Source organism: Cryptotermes secundus, unplaced genomic scaffold (assembly GCF_002891405.2).
Source record: "Cryptotermes secundus unplaced genomic scaffold, Csec_1.0 scaffold70, whole genome shotgun sequence".
Classification (NCBI taxonomy): Eukaryota; Metazoa; Arthropoda; class Insecta; order Blattodea; family Kalotermitidae; genus Cryptotermes; species Cryptotermes secundus.
Genome location: NW_019734964.1, coordinates 1,039,473 through 1,056,886, shown reverse-complemented (window position 1 = coordinate 1,056,886; position 17,414 = coordinate 1,039,473). Strand labels below are relative to the sequence as shown.

The window sequence follows — 17,414 nt, the reverse complement described above, 5'->3', positions numbered from 1 at the left end:
TGATGTGGATGAAGTCAAAGAAAACACGCTAAAGGCTTTGAACAGTATCCAGCCTCAAGAATTCCAGCACTGTTTTGAGCAGTGGCAAAAGCGTTGGGACAAGTGCATTAATGCACATGGACAATACTTTGAAGGGGACTAATATACAGTTCAATAAAAATGCAAAAATAAAAAATAACAAAAATAAATTCCGGTTATTTTTGGGTCCCCCCTCGTACATTTCACCAATCACAAATTTAGAAAACTGACATTCAGATTATGAAGACTGTTAAACCTCCTCATCACTATGGCAAACAAACAACTCTCAACAATTAAACCAGACATTACTGTTGTATATTTTCCAGATTTATGTACATTCACAAGATGACACACTTTTATGCCCAAATATCACAATTTCTGTGGCTCAAAGAAGGACATAATCAAATTACAATCTCTGTCCCTCCTCTGAACTATGGTTTCTTATAGTTTTTACATCCTATTATTTGCAGGCTATACTGCTTTACTTCCATCACTGATGAAAAGATAATGGTCAGTAACTTCATTTTACAAAAACGTTCTGTCATTTAATACAAACTATGATAAATTAAAACAGACCTCAATAACCAACATAACAGTCCCCAATTTCCCTAACTGCAAATCTTGGGCTCCTAAGCACCCATACTTAATCTTGCAAACTAATTGTTGTAATCACACAACATATTTCCTCCCATGTAATCCTCAATGGTTTACACGTTTCTGAAGAGCAAAAGAACACTGTGTGAAAATGAAAGGAAGTTAAATAAGATCAGAAGAGATGGAACGTGATGGAAGTAATGCAGAAAGCGAAATGAGATTTCAGTTATGAGGATGTATGACAACAGGCCCCAATAGTTGTACCATGTAACACATACATAATGGCAGAGCCAAAACTGATCAAGACCTTTCTTTCAAACTCTGAATATCCCTGTGCTCACCATATTAATAAAATGATACGTTAACAATGGATATACACTGTAAAACAAAAATAAGCGCTTAAGAATACCTTCCACTGTTCATAAATGAAACATTACACCAATGAAGTAAACTTATCATATTGGGCCACGCCATAGCTCAAGCGGTTAGTCGCTGGCTTCCCACTGCGGCAGCCCGGGTTTCGTCCCAGGTCTGGTCAAGTGGGATTTGTGGTGGACAAAGCAATTCTGGGGCAGGTTTTCTCCAAGTACTTCGGTTTCCCCTGCCAATCTTCATTCCTCCAATTGCTCCACAATCACCCTCACCTATCATCTGGGGTTGGTACAATAGGTCAGAAGTGGCCGCAGGACAAGGGACTTGGTCCCACCCCACTAGCATTAAAAAAAAGCTTACTATATTTTTATATACAAAACTACCAGTATTTCGCAATTTCATCAGTACTGCATTTACATTTGAGGTAACATTGTTGTGTACCTTAAGTAATGTCAATACTGAAGCTGCTTTTAAAGACTAGTTTAATGAACAATGTCAACAGTGTTAGAATGAACGTTCAGCACGTGCTTCTCCTATTAAACACTGACATTAGGGTTATGTTTCCGACTCATAAACTTATGGATTGACAAACCAATCAGAAAGCAGATATCTATTTCCTGGTAAGACTAATCTACCTTTCTTTTCAAGCAAACAGTAAATCCTACCATAACTGATGGTTATGATGTAAGAAATCTGAATTATATCCGTCCGTCAATCTTACAATACCACTTTCCTTCAAACACTGTATCTTTATGCTTCTGATTTTAATAATCATTGATAATTAAATAAGTACATGATAATTACTGATTGCACACAGGTTTCAGTTCCTTATTATATACCTTGGCTACTAACAAAAATCTACAAAGAGAATTCTCTTTGTACTATACCCGTCTAATTCAATGGTGATGTAACATCGATGAGTTATGATGCAGAAACTACACAGAAGCAGCAAACACATTATGTAGCATCACAGCATACAATGCACAGGCTGGCTGGCTGACTATAAATTTAAACATGGATAAGAGAGCAGTATGTAGATGAAACATACAACTGTCTCTGTCTCCATGACATTCAAATTTCAATTTACTGAACCCTAAGAGTACCATAATCCAAAATCCCTTTTCTGGAAAAACACAGTGTATTAACATAATAGAAACCTAACTCAATTTTGTATCAACTGACTATTAAAGTAACCATTAGTACTGACACTGCTGTAATGCACAGATGATCATGTTACTGCAGTCATGTGGTACACATGATGTGAATAACAGAATATTTACAAGCCTGAGATGATAACTAATTTGTTGTCTGTCACTAAACGTGCCTCCCACATATAAGAGGGATGCTTTTTATGAGAGTTACAGAAACCTGTGTCAGTACTAGCAAAATAGTAAGCACATGATCCTCAATATGAACGGATAGCTGGGGGAACAGTTGCGCACTCCTGTGCATCCAACGTGACATCTATAACAGGTCTGAACGTTATCTGTACCTAAGAAGAAAAGATACAAATTAAAATCCCATCCGACACAAAGTTATAAAATTAATCAAATCCACATCAGTACAGAAGATTACTTACATCGCCTGTTTTGGGGTTCATGGACGTTAGCGTATGCTTTCTCCAGTGCTGTTCGAACGGTCGTTTTGTTTGTTGTTCAGTTGGTTTTGAGAAGTCATATTCATCAATTCTTTCCTGCACAACAAATATCTTAAATGTACTTTTGGTGGTGTTGCTGTTTATCTAGTGCCCCCTGATATGATCTGTGTTGAACTTACTGGCCTCTGCCCATCTAGGCAAGGGCAGAGAACTGATTTTTGAGACAGGGACTCCCATACGGCAGATTCTGTTACCCCAAACAATAGGGTGATCACAAGCGTGGCAGCCAGCCAAGGAGATCTACAGTTTAATGAGAGTCTGCGAGGATGGGGTCAGGCCTAATGTTTTTCACATTCCCCAAGTCTTTTCTTTGGTACAACAGCACCAAAAACTTCATATAAATTACACAGAACAGAGTGGTAAATTCAAATAAAAATGTCTCCCATGAGACAACAGATTCTTAATTCACAAATAATAACTCTGAAATGGACAAGAATTGGAACTGATACTAATGGTGACCGAGTTGAAAAATTATGTATCAATAAATATTTATCAGAATGGAAAATGTTTTGGACAAAAGTAGGAGAAATAAATGGAACACACACATTATGTTCAGTACACCCTAACTGAAAAATTCCACTAATGAAACTCACACATCTCAACGGGATATATATTTTATATCATGTACCAATACTTCATATGAGCCACACAAACCAGTACAGCTCAATTCGAGCTTCATTAAAAAGTTGAATCATAATGGACTAATATAAATCAAAATTAAATTTAGCTGACAACTTTATTACACCAAGTTTTATTTCGATCTGTTCAACAGTTTTAGAGCCATGCAGATGAATGGACAGATATGACGTCCTGTATATATATTTCTAGTACTTTCTGCTAGGAAAACATAATAAAACTGATACCTTAAAATCCTCACGTGCATGTGCACCACGCGACTCCTTTCTGTTCTCAGCTGCAACGACGGCTTGCATGGCATTCAGTAAGAGATTCTGCAGTTCTAAAGTCTCAACCAAGTCTGAGTTCCAAACCAGACCGCGGTCAGAGATTTTCAGGTCATCCAGTTTCTTGTAGAGTTCTTGCAACTTCTTGACACCTTCTTGCAGTGACTCAGCTGTTCTGAATACAGCTGCATGTGTTTGCATTATCTTCTGCATACTTAGACGTAATGTTGCAGTAGGCATTGACCCATTAGCATGTCTCACACGGTCCAAATTTGCAACTGACAATTCGCCAGCATTCTATAAAACATTAAATCACAGGTATTAAGTGTTTTTGTAGTGCATTCACACCTGTATGCTCAACAGTTTTTAGAAAATATTAATATCTCAGCAACTGTAATTCTGAATTAGTCTTTGGCCTCTGCTGTCCAGGTTTCATTACAATATGGGTGACGCTGCATACATATGTTCCAAACATTTATTCTTGTATTTTTAGAGTACAATACATCATTAGACCTGTAATATGTAAACATTTTTAAATTTCTGTATTAATAGTGTGACGTATTTACACTATGCAGGACAAACCCTTCCCCGCCAGCAATGACGTAACAGCATCAGAGTGCTGCTGCTGCTGCTACGGTAACAGGCCAGTTAACACTCCGGCCCCCTCCCCGTGGTGATGTAACAGCACTTCCCACTGTGATGCAACAGGGGACAACGCTGGTAACACAAGGCAACAGGGAACGGTATAAAAAGCCGGCTGAGCAGTATGTGACAAGAGTGTGTGATCAGGAGTGACACAGTGAGGATTGAGCCAGTTACTAGAATTCAGTATGAGTTATAAGCAGTTGTTGAATTGTATCGAGTGAATGGAATCGACAGTTATAAGTGTCAGTGACAGTTGAAATATAACAGCTGAAGACCCGAACGCGTGGTTAGAAGATTTTATGTGATAGTGCACGATAACTGAGAAGTCCACCAGTGAAGACTTATTGTGTGCCTTCAAGACTCTGTGTGTGCGGTAGTACAATTATATTGCGAGTGTGTAATACAGTGACACTTGTAAAGCTCCCACGTTATAACTACGTGAAGACTATTGAAGATAGAGTGAACAGATTTTTGTGTAGGGTTTATAAATTGTGTAAACCCTAAACTGTGTTATAATTGTAGTTACGAATTGTAGGTTGTCAAATAAACCAATTAACAATTTGAAGGGCGTCTTCAGTGGCAAAACACGTTACAATGTCGTATCTTTTCATATGACAGCATTCAACGAAACTGAAAATAATGATGTGTTGCATAATTATTTTGTTGTTAATCAAGATTCTGCTTCTACTTAGGTCTCACCTGAAAGCTACTGTTTTTGGTCTCTGTATAAATATCACCTGCTGGCCTCCAGTAACCTAGGATATTCAGAGTGTAGCAGCCAAAAGTTAAGTGAAATCAAAATGAACACGATGAAGTGGTTTGGACATCATGTTCTTCAAACAGAATAGCTTAAAAGATACGATATTTCCCCTGTTCCTAAGCACAACATAACACAAAGAAAAGTGGAACTAAAGCTCCACATATTCTTGATAGAGGTAAGTGATCAGTGTTACGTCTCAGTCACTTTCCTCAGGGGAAAGAACACCAGTAGCCATTGCATAGGAGGCTATGTGGGCTCCAGAGCCAGTATGGAGATAGAAGTGAAGAGAAAATTCTGCTGGGAGTTAAACTGCAGCCATCCAACCCACAGTCAGTCACTTTATTGACTGAGTTATACCAGCTGCTGGAGCAGCCTTAAAAAAGTGATATTCGAGGAATTACTGAGGCATCTGGGAGAAGCTTTACTTTAGATCACAATCCTAAGAGACAAAAAATAACATAGAAGAATGTATGGCAAATTATGGAAGACACAGAAGAACAGATGTTTCTGCAATCAACACATCAGAATGGAAACAATTCTAGATGCAGCTATGTAGATGTTTGGCATCACTGACATTGAATAAGCACTACACCATATATTTATATATCAGCTGTTCATTTATACAAGTGATAAAAGAGTCGAGGCATGAGTGTCACTTAAGCATGCTGGTATATTAATAAATGAGAATGACCATAGCATGACATCACACGAGCATTTAATATAGATATATGGTCCATGACAGTGAAAGCAATGGTACAATTGTTTTGTCATAAGATGTTTAATCTGTATTGCTCCTTTGACAGTGAAAATTCCCACACTCTTAATAATACCCCAAGGATACTCACAGCAATGAAGACCCAAAGAGGAAATGATGACAGGACAGCAATAGAGTAATTGAGGAAGTTAAATTCGCTCTAATCTACAATTTCATCCATCTCTCATATGACAAAGTGCATGGACATTTTAATATAACCACTGACAGATACATGCTTCAAAGGAGATCAAGAGAAAGAGAAATGCAACAGACCACCATCTATGAAGCTTTACATATTCGCCTCCTAAAATCTAATCAATATTGTGATGTGTAGCGCTATGGAGGACACCCCTTCCCCCCGTTAAAAATAGCTGTTGTTACTACAACTCTTCAAAAACAAACAGAAGAACCAAAAAGTTTGTACTGGAAAACTGAATATGATGATGGGGTAAATTATGCTTCAAGCGAGGATAACATAATCATACAAGAAGGTATTAAAGTAGCCACATCAGACAAAGAACAAGCTACAGCTAATATTGTGGATCAAGAGGAATCAGTTGATGAAGTAGAAGGAATAACAGATGACGAGACACAATTAGAAAACTTGGAAAATTCTACAGAATTCAGTAACAGTTCAAAAGCTAAAGTACTTTGAGCATCCAGAAGACATAAGAAACTTCCAATAACAAGGAAAGGGAATTTTTTATGGCAGACGATAAACAATAGATACCAATCCGTTAATAAATTCTGTGTCTCCAAAATTTTCTGCATATCTCGTGTCTCTTGGAACACCATCTTAAACAATTTGAATTCAATCAGATTAATTTTGATGGTTATAAACTCAATGACACATATTGTAGAAAATTTACAGAATTGGTAACAATGATAACATGGATGTAAACTCATTCCTGAATAATTATTTAACATTTTATACAAGTTTTCCCTTCAAAAAATATCAGAGGTAATAATAATTAATGGATAACAACCGGTACAAGGATTTCCTGTAATTGTAAGAAAAAAAATCTTTATTTACTTTTCTTTTATTATTGCTAGTGGTGGGACAAAGTCACTTGTACTGCGGCCACTTCTGGCCTATTGTACCAGCTCCAGATGATAGGTGAGGGTGATTGTGGAGCAGTTGGTGGAATGAAGATTGACAGGGGAAACCTGCCCCAGCGCCACTTTGTCCACCACAAATCCCACTTGACCAGACCCCGGGATCGAACCTGGGCCACCGTGGTGGGAAGCCAGCGACTAACCGCTTGAGCTATGGCACGGCCATTTTATAACTAAGATTAGTTCTTTAATCAATTTAAATAGAACGCATGGGAACAAGAAAATAGTCAATATTTGTAATACAAAATTCCTAGGACTAACATTGGACAACACACTTTCCTGGAAGACGCATACAGATGCAGTTGTACGCAAACTCGGTTCAGCTTGTTTTCTGATTAGAACAATTAAGCCGCTGCCACCACCACCATCACCATCATAATCATCATCGGCATCGGCAATAGCCCATTTTGAGACACAACCTTCCTTAGAAGATTCTGCCAGACTTGTCCTGAATTATATCACTGGATTTCCACTTCTCCGGATTTCTCATCAATAAACTTTTACACAGGGACAAGATGGTCCAGTTATGACCCTGAGTACAAGGTTCCTTTTTTGTCACCCTCTACAACTTGTAGGGCTATTGCAGAAGTATTCTAACCTGCCTCCCCACATGGTTTAATACACATTCACAAAAACAAAATATTCTAAAAACTTCATTAAGATCATTTAGTAATATGGCAGTTCTAAAGCTTCTACATAATATGACAGCTTTAACATATCTAAGTAATATGGCAGTTGTGAAGTATTTAAGTAGGGTGACAACTGCAAGGTCTATGAGCTGGAAACTCTGGTATCTCTATGCAATGTAGAAGCTCTAAGATATCAAAGTAATATGGCAGGTATAACTGGCATAGATAATCCTGAAAAATAATAACTAGAATTTTATTAATCCCCAACACAAAATTTAATCCTAATCCACTTATGAAAAGAATGACTAATACATGCAGACAGACAGACAGTCAGACAGAGCAGATAAATATTCCTAAAATGACATGAAGAAAAGGGAGGAATTAATTAAAATCATATAAACAAAATTTTAATACACACTTACAGCTTTCAGAGAACCAATGGATTCCCCAGGCTTATTTTCCTCTGCGATGGTCTTTGCACAGGCACGTCCAAACACAACAAGATCAAGCAATGAGTTTGCACCAAGGCGATTAGCACCATGTACTGACGAGGAGGCTGCTTCACCACAGGCATAAAGGCCTGGTACAACCTGGTCCTTTCCTCCAGAAACAGTAAGCACTTGTCCTCTATAATTGGTAGGAACACCACCCATGTTGTAGTGGACTGTTGGCAGAACCGGAATTGGTTCACGTGTTACATCTACACCAGCAAAGATCATGGCTGTTTCTGAGATGCCAGGCAGTCTGGTGGCCAGCTGCTCTGGTGGCAGATGATGCAGCTGCAGATATACATGATCCTTCTCAGGCCCACATCCTCTGTAAAATCAGATTACATTCTTCATCTTGCCTGAATAAAATACAAACTTCCTTCCCTCCAAATATCCACCTCCAAGAAAATGACTGTACAGTATTCAATTATGTTCAATTCTCTTAAGTATACTAGGAGCTTCCAATATTACGTGAGCACATGTAGTAAAGATAAGCAGAGGCACACACACAGGGAGCCTACACAGAATAACACCTTACAGTGCTGAAAACAAGAAGTAGCCGCTGCAGCACTATAGACATGGGGCGAGTAACCCAGAGAATTTTAATTTTAAATTTAAAATTTGAAGAAAAAAAAAATTAAAGGAGTTTCCTAAATTGGAACTGAAGATTTTAAAAGTGCCAGTTCATGAATGTCAAAATTGACGTGTGTAGGTGACAAAAAAAATTATGTACGAATCAGACAAATAGCAGCAAAGTAGATCCTGTTAGCCGATTGGGAAGACCTGTTTTTTTTTAAATTTTAAACTGGGTGCAGTGTAACAGCTACGTGAATGTATACACCTGATGATGGCTGTTTGCGGCCAAAACATGTAGTGTAGAAGAAGGCAAAACGAAAGACCTACAATAAATTGTTACACTTAGGACGGAATTTATATCATATATGAGCTTCCATTAAAAATGTTATTTACTCAAATTTGTCAGTGAAACCCAACTTCAGGATTCTATGGAAGGCACTGGATCTGAAGACTTAAATGTAGGATATGTAATACTGAATTTATTGACTTGCAACTAATAAAACATAATGTTAAATATGGAAAATCTTAAAACAAACATTAAATGTGGGTTCCACTGTTCATTTGTTCCATACTGTGAAAATGAGAAACAGAAGTGCACTTCAGAATTTTGAACAAAATGTGTATGTCAAAAATCAGCAATGCATTGTAGTGTTCCACAGTATGAGGAAATACATGCAATCTTTCACACTAATTTGTTTTTAAACATGAGAAGAAATATGCTCTTACTGTAAAATTCAATTTTGAGACTACAAACAACAAACATGTTCCTTTTCATCATGACTGCCTGGAAAAATTAACAGCGAAGTCTGTATTTAACATACCTTCCTTCTCTGATTTCAATAGTCATGGCTCTCGACACGACATCACGAGAAGCCAAGTCTTTTGCTACAGGAGCATAACGTTCCATGAACCTTTCACCTTGACCATTTATCAGAAAACCTCCTTCTCCACGACAACCTTCCGTGATGAGGCAACCAGCTCCATAAATACCTGAAGTCAGGAACAGAAGAGCTCTTACACATAACCACTTACTGACAAAATGGCATAACACATTCTTATACAATCCTTCCATTTTGATTTATTTACTATTACTGGTTTATTTAATGGCATTTCCAATTGCCAAGATTATAACATGAAATGATAGAATGATTAATAAATAATTAATGAAATAATGTGATTGTGGCCTAATTTAAAGTGTTATCACAAGCACTTAACCTGGAGTGATGGAGGTAAACCACAGAAAACCAATATCAGGATAACTGGTCTTTGAACCAAGACTTAGCCCAGAACTTGGCTGCGCCATAGCTCAAGCGGTTAGTCACTGGCTTCCCTCCATGACGGCCCAGGTTCAATCCCGGGTCTGGTAAAATGGGATTTGTGGTGGACAAAGTGGCGCTGGGGCAGGTTTTCTGCGAGTGCTTTGGTTTCTCTTGCCAATCTTCATTCCACCAAATTCTCCATCATCATAATCACCCGGGGCACGTACAATAGGCCAATAAGTGGCCACCATGCCGAGCAAACGCAGCTGGACTCCACCCCCACCCCACTAAGCGAATTTAATTTAAAATTTTTAACACAGAACTTCCCAAGTACAAGGAGAAGGGTTAATAATTTTACTGTGCCATCTGGCCTTTTGAATGATAAGAGAGTGATTACACAGTCCTTCAACTCCGAGGAAATACACATACCTGTTGGGTGGAACTGTATGAATTCCAAGTCCTGATTATAAAGTCCTGCTCTAGATACCATAGCTGTACCATCACCTGTTACCGTGTGGGCTGAAGTGCATGAGAAAAAAGTTCGGCCATAACCTCCAGTAGCCAGAACCTGTACATATAAATAACAAAGTTCCATAATTTTAAATTTCTGTCTGTCCCCTATCCATTTTCCATTATTCGAGACCATGCCTGATTAATTCTTACAATGCACAATAAAGCTGTTTCAATCACACTGGTTATGAATGCTGAGGGGAAATTGGAAGGCGATCAAGGTGAACAGATGAGGATTTGGAAGGAAACAATGGTGGCTTATTTCAATGAACTTTATTCTACATTTGCATGAAGAAACTGAGAACCATTAAAACTCAGCCAGGACAGCCAACAGACTTCGTGAGATTCAAACCAGATACCTCCTGAATATAAGTACAAAATGTTACCACTACATCAACCTGTCAATATCAAGCTTAAGATCTGTTTGGTTTTCTACGCTACTTTCCCAACTCCACTTACTTCTTACAGCAATGGCTATATACTTCAAAATGTAGGAACACCGCATGGCACAGTATTAAATCAACAATGATCATTTTACCTAGCACTCACACTGCAAACCTACAACTGCCTGCATTCAGCTCTTTGGCAGGGATTTATTCTCTACTCATTCTCTCACTGGGGGCACGCGGTAGCGTAGTTGGTTGAGGCAGTATGCTACAAGCCGGAAGGTCACAGGATCGAATCCCGATGAGGTCATTGGATATTTTCAATTTACTTAATCCTTCCAGCCGCACTATGGCCCTGGTGTCAACTCAACGTCTAACAGAAATGAGTACCAGGAATATTCTTGGAGGTAAAGGGTGGCCGGCGTGTAGGGCTGACAACCTTGCCACCATCTATGAGCTGATTGTCTAGAAAATGTGGGAACCTCAACATCTCACAACCCTATGGGCCTCCATGGCCTGTTACAGGAATACCTTTACTTTTTTTTTTTTTTACTCATTCTCTCACGGCAAATCTATTCGTTACTGAGAAAGCTCAGGGAATGGATGAAATATCTGGCATTTGATTTTACTGTCAGTGGGTCTGGGCCCTTATTTCCTTTTATAATTTTTAAGCTCCTAAATCAATTATTTAAATTTCTAACTTCCTCCATTCAATTTTCCCCCCACCCCCACATACTCCAATTCAAGGTTCAAATCTAGTATCTCCTCAGAAACTAATTAACTGCAAATTTGTTTAAAGAAATATAAACTGCTGGCATACCAGCACTTGAAATTATCTAATAAAATGGCTATATGAACAAAACTTACGTTTTATCATCTACATGATTATGGGACCTCAGAATACCAAATACTAAGTTCTATTCATTGCTTAACATAATATCAGTAACATCGATATAAGGGCAAGACAAATATCTCATCTATATTCTGTCACTGAACTTCCTTTCATTTCCATAAACACTGACCCTGTGAGTGCAAATGCACAACTCTTTATCTTCTGTTTAAAGAGACATCATACATTCATGTTTTAGAAGAAAGTCCAAGATTATGAGTACATATATTTTACTTATTATTCACCTAATTACACTGCCAGCAGCTCAAACTACAATATGTAATTACCGTATTCTTTGAACGGAATCTGTGAATACTTCCATCTTCCAAACACAGAGCAATAACGCCACGACATTCACCATCCTCCATCAGTAAGTCAAGAGCAAAATATTCAACAAAGTAGTTGCAGTCATATCTTAAAGACTGGCCATATAATGTGTGTAAAAGCGAGTGGCCAGTTCGATCTGCTACACAACAACATCGGTGAGCCTGTCCTCCTTTACCAAATTTCAGTGACTGACCTCCAAATGCTCGCTGGTAGATCTTACCATCTTCAGTCCGGCTGAAGGGCATTCCTGAAAATAAAAGACAATTCCATCATACTATGGATGTGAAAGATACTTTGGGTGCTTCAAACTTGTGGAGAGACAATACTATGCATTCATATTGCTACTTCCCTTCTGAACTGTCATCTTGGTTACTTGAACCTCATGGCAATCTTTTTAGAATTTAGTACATGATAATGTCTTGACATGAGGGGTTATTACACTTCATACTTCAACATAAGAGAACAATGTGACAACTATGGTTTTCACATTAAAAATTCAATGGTTGATTTAAAACAAATATTATGTTCTCAATTTATAGCACATTCTATCAGATAGGATAAACTGTAAGAAAGTAAAAGAAAACAGTTTTGGATACGAAATAGATATATTATACTACATACCATGGAAAAGGGACAGAAGTGTTACATGCATTATCTTTACAACTGATGTAATATTACTGAAGGGAAAAATCTGACTACGAAAATGATTAACACTGAACAGACTAGAAGCAAAAAGGCATACTGAGTAGATAGTGAGAGAGCTATCCCTGTAACAGGCCACGAAGGCACACAGGGTTGTAAGATGTTGAGGCTCCCACATTTCAAGATAGTCAACTCACAGATGATGGTGCGATTGTCAGCTTTACGCGTCAACTGGCTGCCCGTTAACCCCAGGAAGATTCCTGGTACTCATTTCTGTTAGAGCCTGAGTCAACCTCGGGGCCACAGTACAGCTGGAAGGATTAGGTCCACTGAAAAATCCAAGGACCTCATCAGGAATTGAACCCGCTACCTTCCAATTTGTAGCATAGTGCCTCAAACAATTATGCTACTGTGTGCTCCCCATACTGAGAAGAATAATACCAGATACTGAAGTCAACTGCAATGAATGTCTTAACAGAAACCTACATAAGTGAACAAGTTAATTTAATAAGATATGCTTCCTTCCGGATAAAACAACCAAGACATTACAAGTATTTAAAAGTTACAAAGGCACAGCTTTCACTGAGCATATGAACCCTGCATAAGGCATGAAAAGGGAACAGATGTAAGGTGTCTCACATTTGTAACCACAGCTATAGATAAAGGTGGGTGGTTAGCTTCACACTCTGGCCAACTTTCCTCTTTGAAAATGAGTCCCAAATACCCATTGTAATGGAAACTGGGTACGTACCAGAGCCTTGACTGGATATGGTGAAAACAAAAAAAAAACCCAATACATTAACTGAGAATCAAACAGCTAACATCCATCCACAGCCCATCATTTCACTTAGCCAACATAGCTCCAGGCATTAGTTTTACATTACTGCTACATAACAACAAACTTAATTTTCGTTTGAATATTCAAGGTTCAAGGACCTGTCAAAACAAAACTCACTTATGAAAAAGAAAGCAGCACAGTTAAGAAAATTAAAATTATCTCTTGACATGTGGACGTAAGAAGATGCTGGATGACCTTGGGGACAGAAGAGGATATTTTCATTTGAAGGAGAAAGCTCTAGATCGCATTAAGTGGAGGAACTGTTTTGGAAGAGACTGTGGACCTGTCATCTTGACAGATTACAGATGAATGAATGGTGAATTAATGAATGTGGACATGCAAACAAAATATCTTGTTTTGAGTCCAACATTTCTAGGCTTCCCATATTTTAAATTAATGAGGATTTCCTACAAACATTCATGCACTCACCACCTGTCCTTTGGTTTTGATAACCGACTCTGATGATCTACTCACGCCACTTCACACTTAAAAAAATTTTCTGTTCAAGAAAGCATAATATTCTATGTTCATGACGTCTCAATTTACTTACCGTAATTCTCAAGCTCAATCACAGCCTTTGGTGCTTCCCTTGTCATATAATGGATAGCATCCTGGTCACCCAACCAATCAGAACCTTTCACTGTATCGTACATGTGCCACTGCCAGTTATCTTGCTCCATGTTTCCAAGAGCAGCATTGATACCACCCTGAGCAGCAACTGTGTGCGATCGAGTCGGAAATAATTTACTAATGACAGCTGTCTTGAATCCTTCTGCAACAAGACCAAACGCTGCTCGGAGCCCTGCCCCACCAGCACCAACCACCACTGCATCATATGTGTGGTCCACCACTGCATAGTCTCGAGAAATCTTAAAAGTAATCGCAAAAATAACATTTCAATAAAGCTGGTATAATTAATTAAACTTAATGACTTTAATACTGGAATTGACCAGAGTGATGTTTCAAGGACAGTTTTGTATAAATCTGACCTGAGATTTGTGTAAAGCAGGCATTATAGTGTGCCAGTTTGTGCCAAAATCATTTTTTGAAGTAGAAAACAACACTACATTTCATTAACACCTTTTTTTCTTTTTCCTTGACACTACAGCCCCAGTGGGCCTAGGCCTACCTCCATGAACTTCTCCGTTCACTTCGGTTTTTCTAGATCTTAGACATTCGGTAGGACTCCTTGGGCGGGTGATCAGCTCATCGCAAGGCCTCTACCTGTATACAAACACAGAAAAACGCACACACACAAACTAAACATCCATGCCCTGAGTGAGATTCGAACCCATGACCCCGATTTCCAAGCGAGCAAAGACAGTGCATGCCTCAGACAGCTCGGCTACCATGACCGGCCTAATACCTGTTTAGTTAGTAAAAAAAAGGAGTATCCCTGTCATATGCCATGGAGGCCCATAGGGTTGTGAGATGTTGAGGTTCTCACATTTTCTAGGTATTTTGCTCACAGATGGCTGTAAGGTTGTCAGCCCTATGTGCCAGCCGCCCTTTACCCCCAAGTACATTCCAAGAATATTCCTGGTACTCACTTCTGTTAGCGGCTGAGTCAACCCCAGGGCAATATTGCGGTTGGAAGGATTAGGTAAATTGAAAAAATCCAATGACCTCTTCGGGATTTGATCCTGCAACCTTCCGGCTTGTAGCATAGTGCCTCAACCAACTACGCTACCACATGCCCCCTCTGTTTAGTGAGTTGGAAAATTAAATACAAGTACATGGGAATCAATGCCTGAAAAGACTGTACAGGGTGTTTCAAAAAGAGCTTTACAACTTTGAAAGCTTATATAAATTTATACAGAGGACATACACAACTTCTTGAACTGCCATAATGTAGCAAAACACATCGCGTTTTACCTTGGATTGTTATGGTTCAATGTGACTTCCACTGGTAATGTGGCAGACGTCCCACCTGCAGTCAGTCTCTTGCCACATGCTACGTAGCATCTCTAGCGTCACTTCTACAACTGAGGCAGTAATTCGAGTTCGGAGCTCAATGACATTTGCAGGCAAAGGTGGTACGAACACTCGATCTTTAATGAATCCCTATAGGAAAAAATCCTGGGGAGTAAGATTCGGGGAATGAGGTGCCCATGCTATCGGCACCGCTCATCCAATCCACCGACCTGGGAAATGGGTGTTGAGGTACTCACGCACTTCTCCAAGGTAATGAGGGGGTGTGCCATCTTGCTGGAAGTGAATGCATCCTTCTTGCTCATCTTCGTCTAACTGTGGAATGAGGAACTCTTGGAGCACGTCCAGATATACGATACTGGTAATGGTCATCTCATGAAAAAGGGGCCGTACACTCTTTCTTTGTTGAGGGAGCAAAACACGTTCACCTTTGGCCTATCACAAACATGTTCCAGGGAGACACATGGATTTTCGCTGCCCCAGATCTGCAGTTGTGGGTATTGACGTTACCACCGACATGAAATGTGCTCTCATCACTGAAAATTACGGAGTCCAGAAATTTCTCATCATCTTGTATCCAATGAAACATTTGCATACAGAATTCCTTACAAACCACCTTATCTGCATCCATAATGTGTTGAATGATGCATAGTTTGTATGCTTTTAAGTGTAAACGTTTTCATAACACTCGCCACACAGTAACATTTGGAATACCAGTTTCCCCGAGATGCACGTCACGTTGACTTTCGTGGACTTCGAACGAAGCTCTCCCTAATCTGTTCCACTGTAACGTCAGAAACACGTGGCAGACTGGATGGCTTGGCATGGCGCACAGAACATCCAGTCTGAACAAAATTCTTGTGCCAGGAGTAAATTGTAGGCCTACTGGGAGGTTCCTTGAGATACTGAGTGCGAAATTTCCTTTGAACTTGTGTAGCAGACTTCATTTCTTCAAACCAAAACACAAAATGAGCACATTCTGCACCTGTGAAAGTAGCCATCTTGATTTCAACAGCGGGAACGCTCGCGGTGGCGCTATTGGGTACTACAGTACCACGTGCATGAAGCTCAGTGTGTTTTGTTACATTATGACAGTCCAAAACGTTGTGTATGTCCTCTGTATAAATTTATATAAGCTTTCAAAGTTGTGAAGCTCTTTTTGAAACACCCTGTATTAAAAAAAAGGCCACAAAACTTCTATTATCTCCATTACTTTTATCCACAATTATTCGCACATTTATGCAAATTGGATCCAGTTCATTAACACTGACTGCATAGAATTGTCTGCCTGTTATTTCTCTCCCACAGTAAGAAACCCACATGCTCTTCTTCGTTGTAAAGAAAGCTTATTCAAAAATGCCTTTATTTATTACTGCAGGCTCTGCATATTCACAATCCAATTATAACACTGTTAACATTTAATACTGAAACAAATACAAAATACGGATAAATTTTAAATATTAAAAATATTAAAACTGTTCAGGATTTGTCATCCTTATGTCGTATCTCAATACGCGAGTCACACCTATCTTCTTCTTCCTACTTTCATGTGTGTATCTGTAACGTGAAATTGTTATTCATTAATACCGCGTTCTGAATTTTATTTGTTACGTGTGGTATTATAATGTTTAATACTCACTGTGCTTTGTGTTGTGTCTTGCTCCTGTGACTGCGTGTGTTATACTGCTGGGCCTGCTGGGTATGTGTGTGTGTGTGCTGTCTTCGTTTTGATTGAGTTATGATGTTGTGGGAGTAGATGTGTTGGGGGTAGGTGGTGGGGTGTTATGTTGTTCTGTGTAGATAGTGAGTAATTCGTGGTATACAAAAACAAAAAGAACAAAAATGGAAATACACAAACATGAACCCCATGGCCCCAAATTTACATGCGACAATAAAACTACACAAAAACAACACGCCTATTAGACCCATTATCAATTGAAGAAATGCCCCAGCATACCAAATAGCAATACTATTATCCAAAACACTACAAGAATACTTACAATTGCCAAACACATATAATATACATAACTCCACACAATTAATGAATGACCTAAACACCATTATAATAAATGAAAACATAAGATTATGTTCATTTGATATAGAGAACATGTATACAAACA

The 17,414-nt window shown here is 38.8% G+C and overlaps 1 protein-coding gene across 2 annotated transcripts in view; it reads right to left on the bottom strand.

The window, feature by feature from the left end:
• Positions 1 to 1,425: 1,425 nt before the first annotated feature.
• LOC111869027 (succinate dehydrogenase [ubiquinone] flavoprotein subunit, mitochondrial) overlaps positions 1,426 to 17,414 on the bottom strand; it is a 22,142-nt gene continuing 6,153 nt past the window's right edge. The window contains exons 3-10 of one of the 2 annotated variants that reach the window (XM_023860210.2): positions 13,913 to 14,231; positions 11,843 to 12,129; positions 10,200 to 10,338; positions 9,333 to 9,501; positions 7,870 to 8,263; positions 3,505 to 3,840; positions 2,564 to 2,677; positions 1,426 to 2,476 (exon numbers count right to left, since the gene is read on the bottom strand). In XM_023860210.2, the coding sequence (XP_023715978.1) occupies positions 2,390 to 2,476; positions 2,564 to 2,677; positions 3,505 to 3,840; positions 7,870 to 8,263; positions 9,333 to 9,501; positions 10,200 to 10,338; positions 11,843 to 12,129; positions 13,913 to 14,231 (1,845 nt within the window). In that variant the 3' untranslated portion in view covers positions 1,426 to 2,389. The remainder of the gene's footprint in view (positions 2,477 to 2,563; positions 2,678 to 3,504; positions 3,841 to 7,869; positions 8,264 to 9,332; positions 9,502 to 10,199; positions 10,339 to 11,842; positions 12,130 to 13,912; positions 14,232 to 17,414) is intronic. The other variant, XM_023860211.2, reaches the window with a different exon arrangement.